Source organism: Ovis canadensis, chromosome 19, assembly GCF_042477335.2.
Source record: "Ovis canadensis isolate MfBH-ARS-UI-01 breed Bighorn chromosome 19, ARS-UI_OviCan_v2, whole genome shotgun sequence".
Classification (NCBI taxonomy): domain Eukaryota; kingdom Metazoa; phylum Chordata; class Mammalia; order Artiodactyla; family Bovidae; genus Ovis; species Ovis canadensis.
The window spans coordinates 15,197,486-15,219,214 of NC_091263.1; the positions used below are offsets into that span (position 1 = coordinate 15,197,486).

The window sequence follows — 21,729 nt, forward strand, 5'->3', positions numbered from 1 at the left end:
CCTTAAATGTGCTCAGAACAGGTACACTAGCCTAAGCTGGCCAAAATCGTCTAGCACTAAGCCTATTTAATAATAAAGTCTGAGTATCTCATGTATTTTGTTGACTACTATATTGAAAAACGTTGATTGTCTGGATACAGAATGGTTGTGAGTGAACCAGTTCTTTATCCTTGTGATCACAGTGGTAACTGGGAGCTATGATTTGCTGCCGCTACCCAGAATCCTGATAGATCTTATCACACCACTAGCCCAGAAAAAGATTGATATTCAAAGTATGGTTTCTGCTGAATTTGTATCAATTTCACTCCATCATAGATTTCAGATCTCAAAGCACAAAGAGGTTGAAAATGAAAGGAAGGAAAAAAATATTCCTTATCTTTAAATGGTAATCAAAAGAGTGGGGTGTCTAAATATATATATTTATTTTCCTTAAGGGGAAAAAAAAAGATAAGGCATAAACTACTAAAATCAGAACTGAAAGTAGAAACATTACCAACAATTCTACAGAAATAAAAAGGATTATATGAGAACAATTATAGAGCAAAAAAATACGGGTAAACTAGATAGGACAGCTTTCTAGAAACAAAATCTACGAAGACTAAATCATGAAGAAATAAAAAATTTGAGTAGTCCTGTAACTAGTAAGGAGGTTGAATCAGTCATCAGAAAATTCCAAACAAAGTAAAGCCTTTACTATTGGCTTCAATAGTAAATTTTACCAAACGTTTGAAGAAGAACTTATATCAATTCTCCCCGCCACCCCCCACCCCAAATCAAAGAGGTAGGAACATTTCCTGAATCGTTCTGTGAGGCCAGCATTATTCAGATACCAAAGCCAGACAAAGACAGTACAAGAAAAAATAAATTATAGGCCCTTGTCCTTGATCAACACTGATGCAAAAATCCTAAACAAAATAGTAGCAAACAGAGTTCAGCATTTTAAAGGATTATGCACCAGTTTGGATCTTTCCTGGAATTTAAGGATGGTTCAACACATAAAAATTAAAGTAATACATCATGTCAGCATAATAAGGGAAAATAATGATTATTCAATTGATGCAGAAAAAGCAGTTGACAAAATGCAACACACTTTCATGATCAAAACACTCAGCAAACTAGAAACAGAAAGAAAGTACCTCATGAAATCCAGACAGAGGTTCATGACATTGTACAGGAGGCAGTGATTGAAACCATCCCCAAGAAAAAATGCAAAATGGTTGTCTGAGGAGGCCTTACAAATAGCTGAGAAAAGAAGAAAAGCAAAAGGCAAAGGAGAAATGGAAAGATATACCCATCTGAATGCAGAGTTCCAAAGAATACCAAGGAGAGATAAAAAAAATCTTCCTAAGTGAACAATGCAAAGAAATAGAGAAAAACAACAGAATGGGAAAGACTAGAAGTTTCTTCAAGAAAATTAGAGATACTAAGGGAACATTTCATGCAAAGATGGACTCAATAAAGGACAGAAATGGTATGGACTTAAGAGAAGCAGAGAGATTAAGAAGAGGTGGCAAGAATACACAGAGGAACTGTACAAAAGAGATCTTCGTGACCCAGATAATCATAATGGTGTGATCACTCATCTAGAGCCAGACATCTTGGAATGTGAAGTCAAGTGGGCCTTAGGAAGCATTACTACGAACACAGCTAGTGGAGGTAATGGAATTCCAGCTGAGCCATTTCAAATCCTGAAAGATGATGCTGTGAAAGTGCTGCACTCAATAAGCCAGCAAATTTGGAAAATTCAGCAGTGGCCACAGGACTGGAAAAGGTCAGTTTTCATTCCAATCCCAAAGAAAGCAATGCCAAAGAATGTTCAAAGTATCACACAATTACACTCATTCTACATGCAAGCAAAGTAATGCTCAAAATTCTCCAAAGCAGACTTCAACAGTATATGAATTGACAACTTCCAGATGTTCAAGCTGGATTTAGAAAAGGCAGAGGAACCAAAAATCAAATTGCCAACATCCACTGGATCATAGAAAAAGCAAGAGAATTCCAGATAAACATTTACTTCCATTTCACTGACTACACTAAAGCTTTTGTGTGGATCACAACAAACTGTGGAAAATTTTGAAAGAGATGGGAATACCAGACCACCTTACCTGCCTCCTGAGAAATCTGTATGCAGGTCAAGAAGCAACAGTTAGAACTGGACATGGAACAATGGCCTGGTTCCAAATTGGGAAAGGAGAATATCAAGGCTGTATATTATCACCCTGCTTATTTAACGTATATGCAGAATACATTATGCAAAATGCCAGCCTGGTTGAAGCACAAGCTGGAATCAAGATTCCCAGGAGAAATATCAATAAGCTCATATATGCAGGTGACATCAGCCTTATGGCAGAAAGTGAAGAAGAACTAAAGAGCCTTTTGGTGAAAGTGAAAGAGGAGAGTGAAAAAGCTGGCTTAAAACTCAACATTCAAAAAACAAAGATCATGACATCCAGTTCCATTACTTCATGGAAAATAGATAGGGAAACAATGAAAATAGTGACACTTTATTTTCTTAGGCTCCAAAATCACTGCAGTTGGTGACTGCAGCCATGAAATTAAAAGATGCTAGCTCCTTAGAAGAAAAGCTATGAAAAACCTAGACAGCACATTGAAAAGCAGAGACTTCACTTTGCCAACAAAGGTCCGTCTACTCAGAGCTATGGTTTTTCCAGCAGTCATGTATGGATGTGAGAGTTGAACCATAAAGAAAGTGGAGCACTGAAGAATTGATGCTTTTGAACTGTGGTGTTGAAGAAGATCTTGAGAGTCCCTTGGGCTGCAAGGAGATCAAACCAGTCAATCCTAAAGGAAATCAATCCTTAATATTTATTGGAAGGACTGATGCTGAAGCTGAAGCTCCAAAACTTTAGCCACCTGATGCAAAGAGCTGACTCCATGGAGAAGATCCTGATGCTTGGAAATACTGAAGGCAGGAGGAGAAATGGATGACGGAGGATGAGATGGTTGGATGGCATCACCGACTCAATGATTGTGAGCAAGCTCCAGGAGATGGTGAGGGACAGGGAAGCCTGGCGTCCATGGGGTCACAAAGATTCCTGCTAGTGCAGGAGACACGGATTTGATCCCTGGGTCAGGTAGATCCCCTGTTAAAGGAAATGGCAACCCACTCGAGTATCCTTTTCTGGAAAAATCCCATGGACAGAGGAGCCTGGCAGCCTACAGTCCATGTGGTTGCAAAGAGTCGGACACAACTGAGTGTGCGCACACACACACACACACACATACACAACAGAATACAGTGCAGCCGTATAAAAGAATTAGATCCTGCCATTTGTGACAATATAGGAAGACCTTGAAGACAGTATGGTGTTTGAAATAACTCAGATGAAGAAAGACAAATACTATGATTTCACTCCTGTAAAGTCTAATGAAACAAATGAGCAAACAATAAAACAAAAGCAAAATTTTAGATGCAGAGAGCAGATTAATGGTTACCGGAGGGGAAGTAGTGTGGACAAATTGGGTGAAGGGGTCAACTGTATGGTGACAGATGGAAACTAGACTTGAGGTCAGCACTTTGTAGGACAGTAAGTCCGCTACACATAAACCTTCAAGTTGCGAACTTTCAAAGAGAAGAAGGTTCATTCTCATGTCCGGTCACATAAGTTATTTCATGTCTGGTGAGCATTGTCATGTCCATGCATCCTCTACAAGTGGTTGTGCTTCTGTGTACTTTACGGTACTGCATATAGCACAATAGTACAGTGTGTTTATTTCAAGCCCAGGTTGTCTGGAAGCAACTGGTTTAGTTTTTCAGAAGTAACTGAAGAACCAAAAGGATTCATGACATGGGAAATGGGAAGGGGTTTTCTTTATTTGAGGAGGCACTGTTATTTTTTGAGGCATGGGACCCAGATGTAATATGGAACATGAAGCTTGCAGCAACCATTCAGAACTCAATCCAGTGCTACCATGTCATCTATGATGACAAAAAAGAGGTACTGGATCGTTTTTCCAAAAGGGTAGGAAGTGTAGGTAGAATTGAATCCAGCAAAGAACCAGTCCAATGCCCTCAGCGTCAGGCATGAGTGAGAGTGCAGCTCACCCTCCATCTCTTATTGCTGATGACCCTTCAGCGCTGCCATCTCCCGCCTCTCCCTGCACCAGTCAGCTCTTCTTGCCTGTTCACTCGATGCCAGACCCTGTACGCCAGATGTCATACTGTACTATTTGTATTTCTGAAGGTGTGGTGCAATTTAAATGTTTTCTTTATTTTTGTGTCTGTTTCTTATGTATTTTTATGTGAAAAGTATTAATATTTTAAACTTATTACAGTACAGTACAGTACTATACATCTGATTGTGTTAGTTGGGTACCTGAGCTTGTTGGATTTACAAACAAATTAGACCTACTAATTTACTCTTGGACTGGAACTCCTTTGTATTAGGGATCTTACTGTATGGAAAACGTGGAGCTGTGAATGTGCTGTTTGGCATGAACCTAAAATGTCCATCAACTAATCTCAGTTTTAAGTCATTAGTTTATAACCAATAAACCTTCTCTCTAGGTTTTTCTTAATTTTTAAAAAGATCACTGAGTAAGTCAGTAGATGCTAGAAAAATGGTGATAAAATTCAATATACATTTCTTATAAAAACTCAAAGTACTGGTGTAAAGTGTAATATCCCTAGCAAAATAAGGCTTTTTATGAAGCCTTAGCCTATGTGTTTGGGGTCATTGGAGGTGAGGACCAAGTTCTCAGTGGTACACCTAAGCCTAGTGTTACCAGCTGTGACTTTTGAATGGAAATGTTTAGTAGTTGTCTAATAAGCTCACTTTGTACCATCGACCTGTTGCCAACAACATACTTAGTTTAACAGTACAAGTCTTGCTATTAAAATTAGGATATTTACTAACAAAGTTTAACACTGTTCTAGAAATTCTTGGTCAAAGCATTAACACGAAAATTTTATTCATCAGGAAGGAGAAACATGACTGTCTCTCTTTGCAAACAATATATCAGCTTATATATACCTAAAAAAGTCCTGAAGGATGAACTGAAAAATATTTTTAGTAGCTGAGACAATTTTGGAAAATGAATGGATACAACATAAAAATAAATTAAAAACAGAAGCCTTAGAAAAGGAAGGGAGCAAGTTACGAAGTGGGGAGATTTGTCTATTGATGATGAGAATGTTCTCTGCAAGAATTAGTTCAAGTGTTTTGGCTGCCAGGTTAAAATCATTTATAAGTTACCTCTTGTGACAAAAAAATCACAGAGACGGGGCTTCTGGTTTACCTTCATACTTAGCAGCATGCAGAAGCTCAGGTCCCCCAGGCCCACTGGCCATCTTTTGGCATTGCTGTATCCATGTGTCCTGGGCTTCAGGATGGACCCCTCAAGGGTTGAGACCCAGCAGTGTCCAGAGGAAGAAGATACCCAGGCAAGTTATTGATATATAACACTTTTGGCCATCAGCGAAAAATCTATAAATTGGACCTGCCTCTTGAGAAACCTATATGCAGGTCAGGAAGCAACAGTTAGAACTGGACATGGAACAACAGACTGGTTCCAAATAGGAAAAGGAGTACGTCAAGGCTGTATATTGTCACCCTGCTTATTTAACTTCTATGCAGAGTACATCATGAGAAACGCTGGGCTAGAAGAAGCACAAGCTGGAATCAAGATTGCTGGGAGAAATATCAATAACCTCAGATATGCAGATGACACCACCCTTATGGCAGAAAGTGAAGAGGAATTAAAAAGCCTCTTGATGAAAGTGAAAGAGGAGAGTGAAAAAGTTGGCTTAAAGTTCAACATTCAGAAAACGAAGATCATGGCATCCAGTCCCATCACTTCATGGGAAATAGATGGGGAAACAGTAGAAACAGTGTCAGACTTTATTTTGGGGGGCTCCAAAATCACTGCAGATGGTGACTACAGCCATGAACTTAAAAGACAGTTCCTCCTTGGAAGAAAAGTTATGACCAACCTAGATAGCATATGAAAAAGCAGAGACGTTACTTTGCCAACAAAGTTCTATCTAGTCAAGGCTCTGGTTTTTCCAGTGTTCATATATGGATATGAGAGTTGGACTGTGAAGAAGGCAGAGTGCTGAAGAATTGATGCTTTTGAACTGTAGTGTTGGAGAAGACTCTTGAGAGTCTCTTGGACTGCAAGGAGATCCAACCAGTCCATTCTGAAGGAGATCAGCCCTGGGATTTCTTTGGAGGGAATGATGCTAAAGCTGAAACTCCAGTACTTTGGCCACCTCATGAGAAGAGTTGACTCATTGGAAAAGACTCTGTTGCTGAGAGGGATTGGGGGCAGGAGGAGAAGGGGACAACAGAGGATGAGATGGCTGGATGGCATCACTGACTCAATGGACGTGAATCTGAGTGAACTCCGGGAGTTGGTGATGGACAGGGAGGCCTGGCGTGCTGCGATTCATGGGGTCACAAAGAGTCAGACACAACTGAATGGCTGAACTGAACTGAATGTATATCTCATAGTATCCCAGGTGGCACAAATGGTAAAGAACTCTCCTGTCAATGCAGGAGATGTAAGAGACATGGGTTTGATCCCTGAGCCAGGAAGATCCCCTGGAGGAGGGCAATGCAACCCATTCCAGTATTCTTGCCTGGAGAATCCCATGGACAGAGGAGCCTGGAGGGCTACAGTCCGCAGGGTCACAGAGTCAGACAGGACTGAAGTGGCCGAGCATGCACGTATGCCTGTCAGCCTGATGCTGCACGTGCATGCATGCTTAGTTGCTCAGCTGCGTCCGGCTCTTAGCACGCATGCACGTATAGCACCACTGTGGCATGCATACATGCATGCTCAGTTGCTTCGGTCAGGTCCGACTCTTTGTGACCTTGTGGACTGTAGTCCTCCAGGCTCCTCTCACCATGGGATTCTCCAGGCAAGAATACTGGAGTGGGTTGCCGTGCCCTCCACCAGGGGATCTTGCTGACCCAGGGATCTAACCCTGGGTCTCATACACTGCAGGCAGATTCTTTACCATCTGAGCCATCAGGGAAGCAAGCATTACTGTAGAGCTTAAGTATGGGTTTTCCTCATTTCTACACTGTGGTACTATGTCAACCAGGACATGTGAATGCTTTCCCCCAAACCTAGCCCTTACTTATCTTGGAGTTTCATTTTCTCTCATTTTTAAATCTGTTTCAGTTTGCAAATTATTCTCTTTGATAGATAATAAGATTTGAGGTATTTTAATATTATTTTATATTTCTAAAATTTTTTCTTGGAGTATAGTTGATTTATACTGTTGTGTTAGCTTCGGCTGTACAACAAATTGAATCTGTTATACGTGTATCCACTCTTTTTAAGATTCTGTCCCCATATAGGCCATTACAGATTATTAAGTAGAATTCCCTGTGCTATAGAGGATGTCCTTATTAGTTATCATCTTATGTATAGCACACCAATCTCCCAATTTATCCCTCCCCTTCCCTTAGCCCCCTAGTAACCATGTTTGTTTTCTCCATCTGTAACTCTATTTCTGTTTTGTAAATAATTTTGTTTGTATTCTTTTTCTAGATGGTATTTGTCTTTGACTTACTTAGTAGGACAATCTTTGGGTCCATCTGTGTTGCAAATGGCATTTTTCTGTTCTTTTTATGGCTGAAGAGTCAGATATGACTAAGCAACTGAACTGAACTGAATATTCCATTGTCTATATGTAATGCATCTTCTTTGTCCTTTCCTCTGTTGATGGACATTTAGGTTACTTCCATGTCCTGGCTATTGAAAATAATGCTGCCATAAACACTGGGGTGCATGGATCTTTTTGAATAATGGTTTTCTTTGGGTGTATCCCCAGGAGTGGAGTTGCTGATTGATATGGTAGTTCTATTGTTAGCTTTTTAAGGAAGTTCCATTCTGCTCTCCATACTCGATGTACCAATTCACATTCCCGCCAGCACTGTAGGAGGGCTCCCTTTGTTCCATACCGTCTCCAGCATTTATTGTTTTAGACTTTTTAATGATGTCCATCCTGACTGATGTGAAGTGATACCTGATTATAGTTTTGGTTTGCATTTCTCTAATAATTAGAGATGTTAGCCATCTGTATGTCTTCTTTGGAGAAATGTCTATTTGGATCTTCTGCCCTTTTTTGACTGGGCTTTTTATATTGAGCTGCATTGTATATTTTAGAGATTAATCCCTCATCTATTGCTTCATTTGCAAGTATTTTCTCACATTCTGAGGATTGTCTTTTCATTTTGTATATGGTTTCCTTTGCTGTACAAAAGCTTTTAAGTTAAGTTAGGTCCCATTGCTTTATTTTTGTTTTTATTTTCATTACTGTAGGAGGTGGGTCAAAAAAGATCTTGCTGAGATTTATGTCAAAGAGTGTTCTTGCTGTTTTCCATTAAGAGCTTTACAGTGTCTGGCCTTACGTTTAGGTCTTTAAACCATTTTGAGTTTGTTTTTGTGTATGGCACTTGGTAGTGTTCCATGTTTCATTCTTGTACATGTAACTGTCCAGTTTTCCAGTACCACTTATCAAGGAGACTCTCTTTTCTCCATTGTATATTCTTGCCTTCTTTGTCACAGATCACAGGTGCCCATAGGTGCCTGGGTTTATCCCTGGGCTTCCTATCCTGCTCCATTGATGAGTTATGATTTTAAAGTGCTTTGAACTCCAGAGTCATGTGCCATGGAATCGTGTATGTTTGGGGGACATTTTTGAAATCGTCTCTCTCATCTGGGGCACATACCTGTTCTTGCCTGGCCTGCTTTCTCTGTGGTTTTCACACATACCATGATGTCTTCGTCACTCCACCTCCCTGAATGAGTCAAAACTGAGTATGTCTCCTCTCTGTGTCTCTTCTCTGCGAGATTCGGGATATTCTGCCACATCAGTATATTGTCAGGGGTTCTGCTTTAGCCAAATGAGCAAGGTAGTGAACGTCTGGGACACACACATCCCCCATGCCAGCCGATGCCCCCTCTAGCCCAGGAGCCTCATGCTGCCCCAAGAGAGTGCAGCCTCCGCTCCCGCTGTCTGTGCCCTCAACCAGTCTTTCTAGCAGTTTCATCCCTGTGTTTGTTCACCTGAGGGTTTATGTTCTTGACAAGTACAGAATTTATCCACCTCCCATTTGTTGTTTCTTTATTATTCTAAGTACCTCTCCATCTCCATGCTCAGATGTTTTAACCCCACCCTTCCAGTTCCCGTGTGATGAGACTGTTAACATAACTGTCCAGTTAAGTCAGACACACTTGTCATCGTTTCTCATTACCCTCCAGTGTGAATGATGGTGCTGCACGAATGTTCCAGACATGCCCTCAGTACATCTCTGGTACAAAGACCACAGCCCTAGCCCACACCCACCCACATCGCTTGTGATGGGGAGGTGGAGTCATCCCTTCGAACGCGTCTATCCTCAGGGGCAGCAGGTAGGCTTGATGCAGGCTTGCTGGGCATCAGAAGCAGGCATGTCTCACAAAGCTGCCGCAAGTATTCAGCATGGTGTAGCAGAGGCCAAGTTCAGAGCAGAGGCACCATCCCTCCTCATTCCATCGCTTACCTGTCTCCGGGATGGGATGACTGTCCCAATGCCAGATGCTGGCTTGGGTCCTAAGAGTTCCCAGGTGAGTTAAATCCTCTCCTTGTGTGCATAAGTTCAAAGTATTCTACTACACTGTGGGGCCTAGTGTGTGGATTCTTTTCTGAGTGCCAAGAGGACAGGGGTCCTAGTCCAGTCAGGATTGTGGTGATAGCCAGTGAGCTGTGCTTCTGATCTGAGGCTTGAAAGATAAATGGGAATTAGTCAGATGAGAGGCTGAGGGGCCGGGGATGGTGGTGTGAAGATGGGCCAAGACTTTGCAAGAGGAGTGATCTCCATGTTTTAACACTAGGGGCCGCTTTCTGATGAGGGTCTGGGAGAGGTGAGCAGGATACTAGCAGTTGGTTGTTGTTGGCAGGACAGGGGAATTGAGACTGAAATAAGTAAGGACCTGAAGATGGAGGGCCTTTTACCCCTAGTACAGGAACTCAGCTTACAGCCCTGTGAGTGAATTGGTGGCTGTGGTGACAGAGGACGTTCAAGTCAGGGGTGGGAAGACGAGCTCTGTGTCTGCTGGAACGTGTTTGAGAAACCTGTCTAAACCTTGAGAAGCAGCCTGGCTGGAGGAGGTGGATGTAGGAATTTGGGATCTGAGCTCTGATTAAACTGTGTGAGGCAGGTGGTATATGGAGGGGAGAACACTAGAGCCACTCTGAGCTGAGCTGGTTGTACAGATACAGGGAGCAGATGGGTCACTTAGGAGAGCTGCGGGGACCTGGTGGCCCTGGGTTTGCGAGCCACTTGGTCCTTCTCAGGTGGTCTTCACCCCTCCTATGCTCCCACTCCATTCTTTATGGCGAGCTGGATTCTTCGGCATCCCAAGAAAAGGTTGGCCTGGCTCATCTCCTCCTCAGTTAGTGGCCAGTGAGCTTGGTGGGTTAGCAGCAGGGTCACTGTGAGGAAAGCGTGGCAGCATCAGTGGACCAGTTCCACTCAGGTGGAGCTGCTGTAATTGACTAATGTTTGCTGAATCTAGGGTTCCGTCTCGAATCTCACACAGACTGTCAAGGAGGAAAGAGGGGATGGCAATAAGGAGTAAAACGACTTCAGCTTGTTGAGAAGCACAGTGTGGTTGGGATAGAGTGCAGCCCAGCACAGCCTGGCTGGCGACAGCCCTGAGCTAAGCCCTCAGTCCTGGGATGCTGCTCAGAATGCAGGTCTAGCGTATCCCTAGCCTTCTGTAGTCTGCTGTCCCTCTCCAGCTGGAGGGAGGCCCATTTCATCACCCTGTTGTGAGAACGTGTCACCGTGGAAAGAGCTTGGGCTTCACAGGACAGTACTCGGTTCAGTTCTGGTGCCTCCACATAGTAGCTGTGTGACCTTGGCAGGTTATGTCTGGCTGAGCTTCAGTGTCTTCAAGAATATGGATGCAGTAGCAATACCCTTGCTGTGCCCACACCACGCCCTTCCCATGTGATAGAGGTTCGATGCAGATTGGCATTAACACTTGGGAAGACAGCCAGGCCACTGTGCGGCTGCAGTTGCTTTACTCACATCTCCTGATCCTTTCCTCTCTGTCTCCTGGAGAAATAGTCTTCCTCTGACTCCGCTTCTTCACAGAGTCTCTATTTTCTTTCTCTAACTAAACAAACCATCTACCATACACCTTCAGAATGTAAGGGCTAGTTCTCTTCCCCCACATTCCACCCCCTGTAAGATAGAGGGATGGTCCTGGTGTCCTGTTGGCTCCTGACCTTCACTTTTATGTCCTTACAGCCCCAAGAATCCCAAACCACACACTGAATCCCAAACAATCTGGTTCCTCCATTCTCCAACACCATTTTGCTACCATCTGTGACCATCTCTTCTTTGAGGACTTGGGAATCTGTCTGTTAAAATCACCAACCCCCGTGGCCTGCAGTGCGAGCACCTGGGCCTCCTTCACCCAGGAGGCTCTGGGTCCCTGTGCTGCTTCTCTGAGCTGCTGCCTGTGGCTTCTCTGCCCATCTGACAAAAAATACTAGGTGCCTTCCTGTGTGCCAGGCTCTTGGCTAGACAGTGGGGTTCAAATGTTGAACCAGGCATATAAGATCCCTAACCTGCACTGAGCTTATATTCTCCCTAGAAATCCTGTCTTTACTATATTTCTGTCCCTAACTATATAAACATGTTCAGGCACTTCCTGTCCTTAAAAATATTTCTGTCTTGAGAATATGCAATGGGGAAAAGACAGTCTCTTCCATAAGTGGTGCTGGGAAATCTAGACAGCTACATGTTAAAAGAATGCAATTAGAATATGTTCTCATACCATATATAAAAGTAAACTCCAAATGGATTAAAGACCTAAATGTAAGCCCCCAAATCATACAACTCCTAGAAGAGAACATGAAGCAGGACAGTCTTTGACATAAATCACAGCAGAACATTTTTTTGAATCTGTCTCCTAAGACAAAGGAAACAGAAGCAAAAATAAACAAATGGGACATCAAAGTAAAATGCTTTTAACAGTGAAGGAAACCATCAGCAAAACAAAAAGGCAGTCTTCTGAATGGGAGAGAATAGTTGCAAATCGTATATCTGATAAGGGGTTAATATCCAAAATATATAAAGAGCTTATACAACTCAAACAAGTAACCAAACAACCTAATTGTAAAATGGGCAGAGGATCTGGATAGACATTTTTCCAAAGAAGATACGCAGATGTTGAGCATGAAAAGATGCTCAACATCCGCAGTCACCAGGGAAATGCAAATCAAAGCCACCCTGAGATATCACCTCACACCTGTCAGAATGGCTAAGTTGACAAGGATGTGGAGAAAAGGGAACCTTGTTCACTATTGGTGGGATTATAAATTGGTGCAGCCACTATGGAGAACAACATGGAGGTTCCTCGAAAAACTAAAAAGAGAGCTTCCGCATGACCTTGCAGTTCTTCTCCTGGGTAAACATCCAAAGAAAATGAAATCACTAACTTGAAAAGTACCTGCACCCCAATATTCTGTGTACAGTCGCCAAAATATGGAATTGACCTAAGTGTCCATCAACAAATGAATGGCTAAGAAGACCTGGGGTGTGTGTGCACACACAATATGGGCTGTTACTCAGCCATAAAAAAAAAGACTGAAATTTTGCCATTTGTAACGACATGGATAGACCTGGAGAATGCTATGCTTAGTGAAGTAAGTCAGAGAAAGACAAATACTGTATGTTATCACTGGCATGTGGAATCCAAAAAATAAAACAAATAAAACAGAAGCCGACTCACAGACATAGATAACAAACTAGTGCTTACCAGTGGGGAGAGGGACAGAGGGAGGGACAAGGTAGGGGAGGGGATTAAGAGGAACAAACTGTCTAAAAAAAATAACAATAAGGATATATTGTACAGCACAGTGAAATACAGCCATTCTTTTGTAATAACATTAAATGGGGCATAATTTGTAAAAATCTTGAATCACTATGTTGTACACTTGAAACCTAATATAACCTTTAAATCAACTTCGCTTGCATGCCTCCCTGGTAGCTCAGACCGTAAAGAATCCGCCTGCAATGCAGGAGCCCATGGTTTGATCCCTGGGTTGGAAAGATCCCCTGGAGGAGGGCATGGCAGCCTACTCCAGTATTCTTGCCTGGAGAATCCCATGGACAGAGGAGCCTGGCAGGCTACAGTCCGTGGGGTCGCAAAGAGTCAGACACGACTGAGCGACTAAGTACAGCTCATGCATGCATGCTAAGTTGCTTCAGTTGTGTCTGACTCTTTGCAACCTTATAGACCGTAGCCCTCCAGACTCTTCTGTCCATGGGATTCTCCAGGCAAGAATACTGGAGTGTGTTGCCGTGACTTCCTCCAGGGAATCTCCCCAACCCAGGGATCGAACCTGCATCTCTTAAGTCTACTGCATTAGCAGGCAGATTCTTTACCACCAGCACCATGTGCTGCTGCTGCTGCTGCTGCTAAGTCGCTTCAGTTGTGTCCAACTCTGTGCGACCCCATAGACGGCAGCCCACCAGGCTCCTCCGTCCCTGGGATTCTCCAGGCAAGAACACTGGAGTGGGTTGCCATTTCCTTCTCCAGTGCATGAAAGTGAAAAGTGGAAGTGAAGTCGCTCAGTCGTGTCCAACTCAGTGACCCAAACCAACTATACCTTAATTTAAAACAGTTTAAGGAATAAAAGAAATACACCTCCCCTTGTCCTGTACCCCTTTAGCCAACACCCATCCCCTCTCTGGTCTTTGCCCCTTACCCTGGAGCAGCTCTCTGCCCCAGCAGCTGGGCCTCTGTGCCAGCCTCAGTGCTGAGACTACTGGCAAGAAGTATGAGGGTCCTCTTCGGGGTGCGCAGGTAGTACTGCTCGTCCTGCCCTTTCCTCCCCCTCCTAGTGACAAAGCTCCTGCCTCGCCGTTCCACTTTCCTCCCAGCCTCCTCTCATTCTCCTCGTCCGCCTGAACCTCCTGTGTCTCTCCTGTCAGGAGTATCGGTCCTCTCCTCTGTCACCCTCTGGCCCCCTCCACACGCTCTTCCTTGGGCAGTTTTGGCCACGGCTATGTCTCTGCTACCACTTCCACACCAAAGGCTTCCAGAGCTGCTCGGACTCCTGCAGACCCCTGCCCTCTGTCCCCTCTCTTGCCAGGTGGCCCCTCCTCAACACTGGAAGCCAGGTCTTTCCTAGGCAGGCCTTTCCTCCCCATGGTCTTCACACTCAGCTGGTCCCTGGTCCTTGGATACGCCTCCTGAACCCCTCGTTCTCTCATTTCTTGTCTCATATTCAAAGATTTTTTTGTGTCTTTCCTAGACTATTACATTAGCGTCTCTTTTTCATCTTTAACTTTTTATTTGTATAAAATATACAGAGATTCAAAGATAAATAAACTATCTCTGCCCTTGAGAAGTGGATGGTCCTGGCTAGTCATGGGCTTGTGAACAAACACATCTCCTGGCAACAGGAAGACGCACCAGTAGAAGCCTGTTTGAGAGGAGGAGCAGATCAAGGTCCATCTGTGGCTGATGCGCTCCTCCTGACACCCCGAATGCCTCTTTGCCTGTATGTTTCTGTCCTATGCTCTCCTTCAGCTCATTTGTAGATTTCCAAGACATCCTGCTCACTTTGGTGGGCATCTTTCCAGGAATCTGACCTTTATTCAGTTAAACTGTAGCAGAGTGAGATTTGTACAAAAAAACGTTCCACATAATATACAGGCAGACACTACCTCTCTGGTGCTGCGCATCCCCTGGGTTGAATGTGGCCTAATTCAGATGCATCTGATTCACTCGTGAACTTAGCTAAGCCCACGAAAAGCTCGGAGCCCACGGTTTCTTTCTTGATTCTTTATTTAGTCAGTATTCTATCACATTATCAACATGATCAGAAAATGCAGATCCAAGAAATAGGCTCAACACAGCAGCTCGGGTATTTCTACTGTTAAACGAGAGTTGGGGCTAGATATTCCCTCTTGTCACCATCTGTGCACTCTTGCCCCGCTGTGTCCTGCACCCTGGCCTGCAGCAGGGCTCAGCCTGCCTCTCCCTGAGACATCTTTCTGCAGCATCCAGGGCAGGGGAGAGCCCACAGACCTGTCAGTCACCCCACTGACTTCAGGCCCCTAGGTGGTCTCCCTGTCTGGGAATTTGGTTCACCTGGATGACAGGTGCTCTGCCCTGAGTAAATGTTACCCAGCAGGTGTGAGTGCAGCTCGTAGTTCAACATACTGTTCTCAGAAACTTTGTGGAGGGGCCTGTGATGCTTCTAGTCAAGAGCTGGGAACCCCAGGTCCTCTGCTCAGTTCTCTCTAAGTTGGCTTACCTTTCGGCATCCTGGCTTTCCAGGCTCTCAGGGCTGCTGGGCTGTCTGTGTTGATAATCTTTTGGTGCATGTCCCCAGGTGTTGGCAGAGCTCCTCCGGTTGTCCCTCGGTTGTGGGTTGGCCTCCACCGCGCCTGACCCCGCTATCATCCCTCCAACACTCGGGCACCCTTGTGGACTGAGGTGCTTTCTGGCCGTCTGCCCTGTGAAGGAGCCGCCTCAGGAGGCTGGGCCAGCGTCTCACCTTTGCTTGTTCCCTGCACGCTGGAGCCCTCCTGTGTCTGGGCTTGCTGGCCCGCGATACGTGTCCGCTAAGTGCATGACCAGGGCAGCGGTCTTCACCCAGCACCCGGCCAGGCTGTGCTCTCATCTCCTTGTTTGTCTTTCAGGAGCCCAGCCGCTGGGGCTGCCATACTACACCGACCCCGGAGGATCGGGGATGAATCCTGCTGGGAACCCCGTGGCGATGGCTTTCCAGGTCCAGCCCAACTCATCCCAGGGAAGCACGGCCTACCCACCGCCCCCTTCCTACTGCAACACGCCCCCACCCCCATATGAGCAGGTGGTGAAGACCAAGTAGCCGGGAGCCGCCAGCACCTGCCTGTGTGACGTGGCTGGGAGGCAGGGCGAGGCCGTCGCTTGCTCTCCCTGCCCTGTCACTGCTCACTTCCAGAAAAGGTCTTATGAGCCACTGAGGGCAAGTTCCTTTTTGATATCTTCAAAGCACAGCTTCCTCTCAAGTTTTCCTTGGAGGACCAATATTTCAATTCACCCCGTGTCTCCTCTGTTGCTTATGTTTCCAACGTAACCTGTGCTCTGGCTGAGTGGACAGTCCTGATGGTTGCCCCCCTTGAGCTGGCTGCCCAGGCCTGCAGGGGGCAAACCCCGGCGGAAGGCCAGGCGGTGCGGGTGAGTGCGTGGGGACGTGAAGGGGGGCCCATGGCCCAGGCACCCTGCACACACACGGCAGGCTGCCGGCTAAAACCAGGCCCTGCAGAGCCAGCAGTCTCCTCTTCCAAAAATGATGACGGGGCGCAGCCTCTGAGCCCCCTCTTCCCCTTCCCTTCCTGAAGACCAGAGTGCTGCCCTTGGTACCGCCAGGGCTGGGAGAGCACTGGTGTGCTATACCTCAGGGAGATGGGGCTCTAGAATCAGGCCAATTTGATGTCTGTAGTTCCCCGAAAATCACTAAGGGAAGGTATTTAAATTCATGGGAAATTGCCTCCTGCCTCAAACTGGACATTGCATTTCATGAGCTCTTGGTCTGACCTGGGGGGAAGTGGAGCTGTTTTCAGTGCATCTGGGGAAGGTGGTGTGGAGTCGTGCCCTGAGGTCAGACTCGGAGTCTTTCCTGGGTGTCAATAGTTCTGTGGCCTGTGATCACAGCCAGGCTCTGCACCCTCCCCTGAGGCAGGCCTGACAGTGCGTCGTGACGGACACTTTCAAAGGCCGGCTGGGAAGCCACGCCGGCCCCTGGAGAGAAGTGTCCCAGCGGAGCACAGCCAGCGGCTTGAGCCTGGGAGGGCAAGCCTGGGCCCCGGCTGACTGGTCTCAGCAGGTGTATGCCAGTCTCTGCAGAGGAGAAGCTTGCTAAGAAAAAGACAGGAACACAAAACCCCGGGACTGCAAATAGACCTCTTCCGAAAGGACTGAATAGATTTCACTGACGAGTTAATCGAAATTAGAATAAAGATGTGGTTGGAAATGCAAACCTGGCTCAGAAGCCTCTCTGGCCCTCGAATCACAGGTAGTCCTGGATCGTTAGGGGACTGGAGTTCTGCTCCTCTGCGTAGGCTACGCCCACCATCGTGTACTTAAACCCAGACTGAGACCTGATGGTTGGTGTATAGCAAGGGCAAAGCATCGATCATAGTGGAGACACGTGTGTATAGTAATGGGGCAGGGGTGGGGTGGGGATGGGGTGCTTATTTTTGAAATGAAGTAATCAGAGCCTCTTGAGAGGTTGTCAGTCATTGAACCTGAGCATCAGGACATCTCACTAGAGTGATGCTGAGCGTTTTCATTCCCCACGCCTGTCTCCATGTCCCTGCTCTGCTGGAGTAGGAGAGAGAGTCAGGATGGAGAACCTGGAAGCCTCCCCAGGGACTCCATGGGACACTCTTGGAGCCAGATGAACACTGGAAATAGTCTGAACATAGATGCTGCTGCCGGTGCTTTTGACCATTGAGCGTGACCTCTGAACTCCTGTCCCCAACTTCAGTCCCTCCCCACACTCAAGTCCTTGATTTGAATGAGACAACAGAGCACAACATTTGCTGTTTACAACCCAGGATAACTACACGGGTCCAGAAGTTTCTCTTCCTCCAGGCCACTCGTTTGGCATTTTCAGCTCCAGTTTCTTCCTTTGCAGTTCTGATGAGGAAGCACCCCCCAGGTTGGAGTTGGTGCAGCTACATAGGCACCCAAATGTCCACGATGAAATTCTGTTTGGGGGTTTGTTTTTTTTTTATACCAAATGATCTTAAGAGACTGGATGATTTAGGTAGCACTCAACTATTTTATAGTCATGCTTGTATGAGATAAACTTTGTTTTCCCTTGAACCTTGGTGAGAACCCACTCAGTGGTTAGTGTGTGTGGAAATTCCTTTTACAGTGATATGTCCTGCCCACTGTTTCCCTATGCTGTCAGTGGACAGTGCCCACTGCTTGGAGCCAGTCCAAGCCAACTTCTGGTGTGTGAAGCCCCATAGAGTCCATGGCTAGGAGTGAACTGGGAATAGATCTGTGCATGCTTTTCCTCTTGTAACACTTGGCTCATTTGTCTTTTTTGTTCTTTTGGTAGGGTTATGTTTCCTATGTATGCACAATAAAAATAAATTTGGGCGTGTGATTTGACTGTTTTGCTGGGGACTAGCAAAGAGGGTAAAGACGAAGTTTCTAAAGGACAGACAGCAGGCTCTGAGGTTAGCTGAGTGGGGTGGAATAGGTGGAGATGCACCCAGTCTCAGGAGAACTGGAAATAATATGCTTTCTGAGAATATAAGGAACTTTTGTTTCACCAACATGTTAAAAAAACCTAGCTAAGGAAAAAATATCTGAAGTAAGCAGGACGACAGAAGCCTTAATTACATAAACTCATAGCTAGTACTGGCATTAATTATCTGGGGGGCTGCCTGTGCTCTGTATAGGTAGGGGGCCTTGATTTTTAAATCTAATTCTATTTGGTCAGAAACTGTATTTCTCTCACATATCTCTACCTGCTACAGTTAGGCTATATTTAAGATGAATTACTAACTGAGATAATATTTATCAAGAAGTGTTTCATAATTTGCTGCCTTAAAACAGGACAGGAAATCAGGTAGAAGATTTTCAGAGCTAATTCACACATCTCACTGGACATGCCCCGTGTCATCAACTTCCCCCCAGTGAAATGGGAGCAGGGTCATTTACACATCAAAGGTCAATGACTAAAGGTGACCAACAGAGTACTCAGTCTCATCTGTCCCCACCCCCAGATTTCACTGAACTCCAAAAGTCCATAATGTTAATAGTCCTCCAGGCAAAAAAAGTACAAGATCAGAAACTGAAATTTCTGAAATAGAAGGTGGTGCATGGGACTGATGAAGAAACCCACATCTGAGAAGGTGGGAGCTGAAAATGTGAGAAGTTCAGTGACTCAAAGAATCCAAAACCTCAGTTTTTTCAACTGCAAAATGGGGTCATACTCAGTTCAGTTCAGTGGCTCAGTCATGTCCAACTCTTTGTGACCCCATGAACCGCAGCACGGCAGGCCTCCCTGTCCATCACCAACTCTCAGAGTCCACCCAAATCCATGTTCATTGAGTCGGTGATGCCATCCAACCATCTCATCCTCTGTCATCCCCTTCTCCTCCTGCCTTCAATCTTTCCCAGCTTCAGGGTCTTTTCAAATGAGTCAGCTCTTTGCATCAGGAAGATCCAGTGAACATTCAGGAATGTTCACTGAATGTTCAGGAATGTTCACGGGATCCAGTGCATCCAGTGAACATTCAGGAATGATCTTTAGGATGGACTGGTTGGATCTCCTAGCAGTCCAAGGGTCATACTACTTGTTGCTTACACCAGGTTTTTACCAGGCACTTTATGGTCACTCAGCAAATGTTAGAAATCCTCTATTCTCCTTCACTCCACATTTCCCTGAGCAAGAGAAACTGAAGTGGAGAGAGAGAATGCATTCCCAACTAGTCCTTTGCCCATCAGGAGATGAGCTCCATGGTATAACAGGAGCAAATTTGCTTTGAATACATCCCAGATATGAAGGTGGAAGTTGACAGGGCCCCATTCACTGCCACCGCCCCTACGTCACCTTACCATCCTGAAATGTTGGTGTGTGCTGCTCAGTCATGGGTGTAGAGCCCACCAGAGCTGGGAAGGAGAAACCTCAGGCAACGTTTTTCCCTACCATTTATATGTCGAATGAGATCTGTGAGTGCCCCAGATCCGGCCGTGAATGATAAGCAGTATTTTGTCCATCATATTACTGGGGTGTATCTTTTGCCATTCCCTGACCCCGGCCCCAGTTCTTTATTATAATGCCCCTGCCTCACTGGTTGTGCCAAAGTGTCTGTGGCAGATCCTGCTCAAAGCCTTTCTCAAAATGGTATGATGGGAGTGGGTATGATTATCAAAACAACCCCCCTCCGTTAAAGCTGGGTCCTGTTGGATCTCCCCACTAGGAGATTAGAGTTCTGACTCCAGCCACAAAGGACTGGCTTTCCTTCTGTGAGGAAAGGCTCCTGATCTTGTGATCAGCAATAGTATAGTGAGGGTAGAGGAGAGCCACCCTTTCAGCTGGAACGGGGTGCATGGGAGCGCTGCATTTTCTTCCTCTCTGGACTTGAAACCACAAACAGCCTTGAGGTCCTGAAGCCCAAAGTCTTACTTACCACAGACCTGTTGCTCTTTGTACAGGAATTGGAGGTGGATACCAAGTATGTACCTTTGAAAAGTGCTTGGGCATAAATGATCCCTCATGTTTTTAAGGAGAAAGAAATTTTCCATCTTGCCTTAAAGTTTACAAGGAGAAATGCTTTTAGATGTATGTTCTAGACCAGGACTGTCCATTAAAAACATATCAGCTAATATACTAAATTTTCATTAATTACATTAAAAAGGTAAAATTTATTTTAATCTCATCCAATGTATCAAAATATTATTTCAACATGTCATAATATAGATTAATAAGAAATGTTACATTATTTTCCATACTGTCTTCCAAATCCAATCTGGATTTTATATTCACTAGCACAGTGAACAGCTGCTTCCCAAGTGCACAGTAACTCCACATCCAGTGGGGCAATGTGGAGTGAGTTAGTAAGAAAATACTCCCCTCCTGTGTTCTGGCGGGTCACTTGCAACAAAATCCAGTGAGGTTAAAAGGGAATTAATTATGAAAAGGTTAAAGATAAAGTTCAACCTCAGGTGACAGTCTACAGCTTCTAGGGAACCAACCTATTCTCTAAAACATCTGATATTGTAGAATCTGTAACAAAACTCGAGAGTGTTAGGATTATAAGTGAAGGGTCTTGAGAAGCACCGGCGAGAGTTTTTCCTGAGCTCCTAGCATGAGGGATGCTGCCCCCATTGCCGCTCAGCCCCAGCGGCTCTGCTAACAAACACCCATGGGGAGAGACTGCAGGTCTAGCGGGACCTGGAAATTGTGCCCAAGATCAGGTGTTCAGCTCTGGTAGATGGTGCTAGGACTAGCCCTGGGGTCTTCTTCCCCAAATGTCCCCCGGTTACCAGCTGTCACTCCTTTGTTCTCACCAAGTTCTGCAAGGAAACTGAAATCCTGGGTGCAGTGAGTTGCTCTCAAGCCAGGGAAGAGAGAACAGGCAGCATTATCTTTTTCATGCCTGTCATTATCAGGAGGAACTCTACAAAATTCCTGTTCTCTGGTCAGAGTGCTCATACCTTCGAACCTGCTAAGCATGCCCTTGAATGAGTTTCTTCTCTCAAATGTGATCAGGATGTAGGCACCGAGGGCTAGGACTTGTCTCAGCCGAATCTAGGACCCGGACCTAGAATGCAGGCGCAGAAGTGGGAGGGGTGAGGGGGCGGTCGGGTGACAGAGTCAGAGTCTGGAAGGCAGGGAGCTCCTGTCTCCTCAGGACCTGGCGGGCACAGAGGGAGCCGTACACACACAGGGATGGCCGTCCCGAAGGCTCTATCCCGGAGTCGTCTAGACCACTGGGGTCACGGGACGTCCCGGTGTCCCTGGTTCTGTGTCTGGAAAGTGGGGTTTCGGAGGCGCCCAGCGTTGTGGTGAGGATTGGACACCAGCGACTCAGGCGCTAGCCCCATGCTGAGCCCGGGATCCGGGGCCGCGCCTTCTGAGCCCAGATGGACCGCCGGAGCGGGGACTGGAGACCCCGGCCCCGCTCCGCCCCCTCGGACCCCACTTTTCCCAGGACCCAGCCCCGAGCCCCG

At 45.7% G+C, this 21,729-nt stretch overlaps 1 protein-coding gene across 4 annotated transcripts in view; it reads left to right on the forward strand.

Annotated features, from left to right (window-relative positions):
- The window catches only part of VOPP1 (VOPP1 WW domain binding protein), a 169,057-nt gene extending 150,906 nt beyond the window's left edge, over window positions 1-18,151 (forward strand). For all 4 annotated transcript variants that reach the window (XM_069561178.1, XM_069561179.1, XM_069561181.1 and 1 more), the window contains one exon: window positions 15,690-18,151. In XM_069561178.1, coding sequence (XP_069417279.1) covers window positions 15,690-15,880 — 191 coding nt within the window. In that variant the 3' untranslated portion in view covers window positions 15,881-18,151. The remainder of the gene's footprint in view (window positions 1-15,689) is intronic.
- Window positions 18,152-21,729: the final 3,578 nt, after the last annotated feature.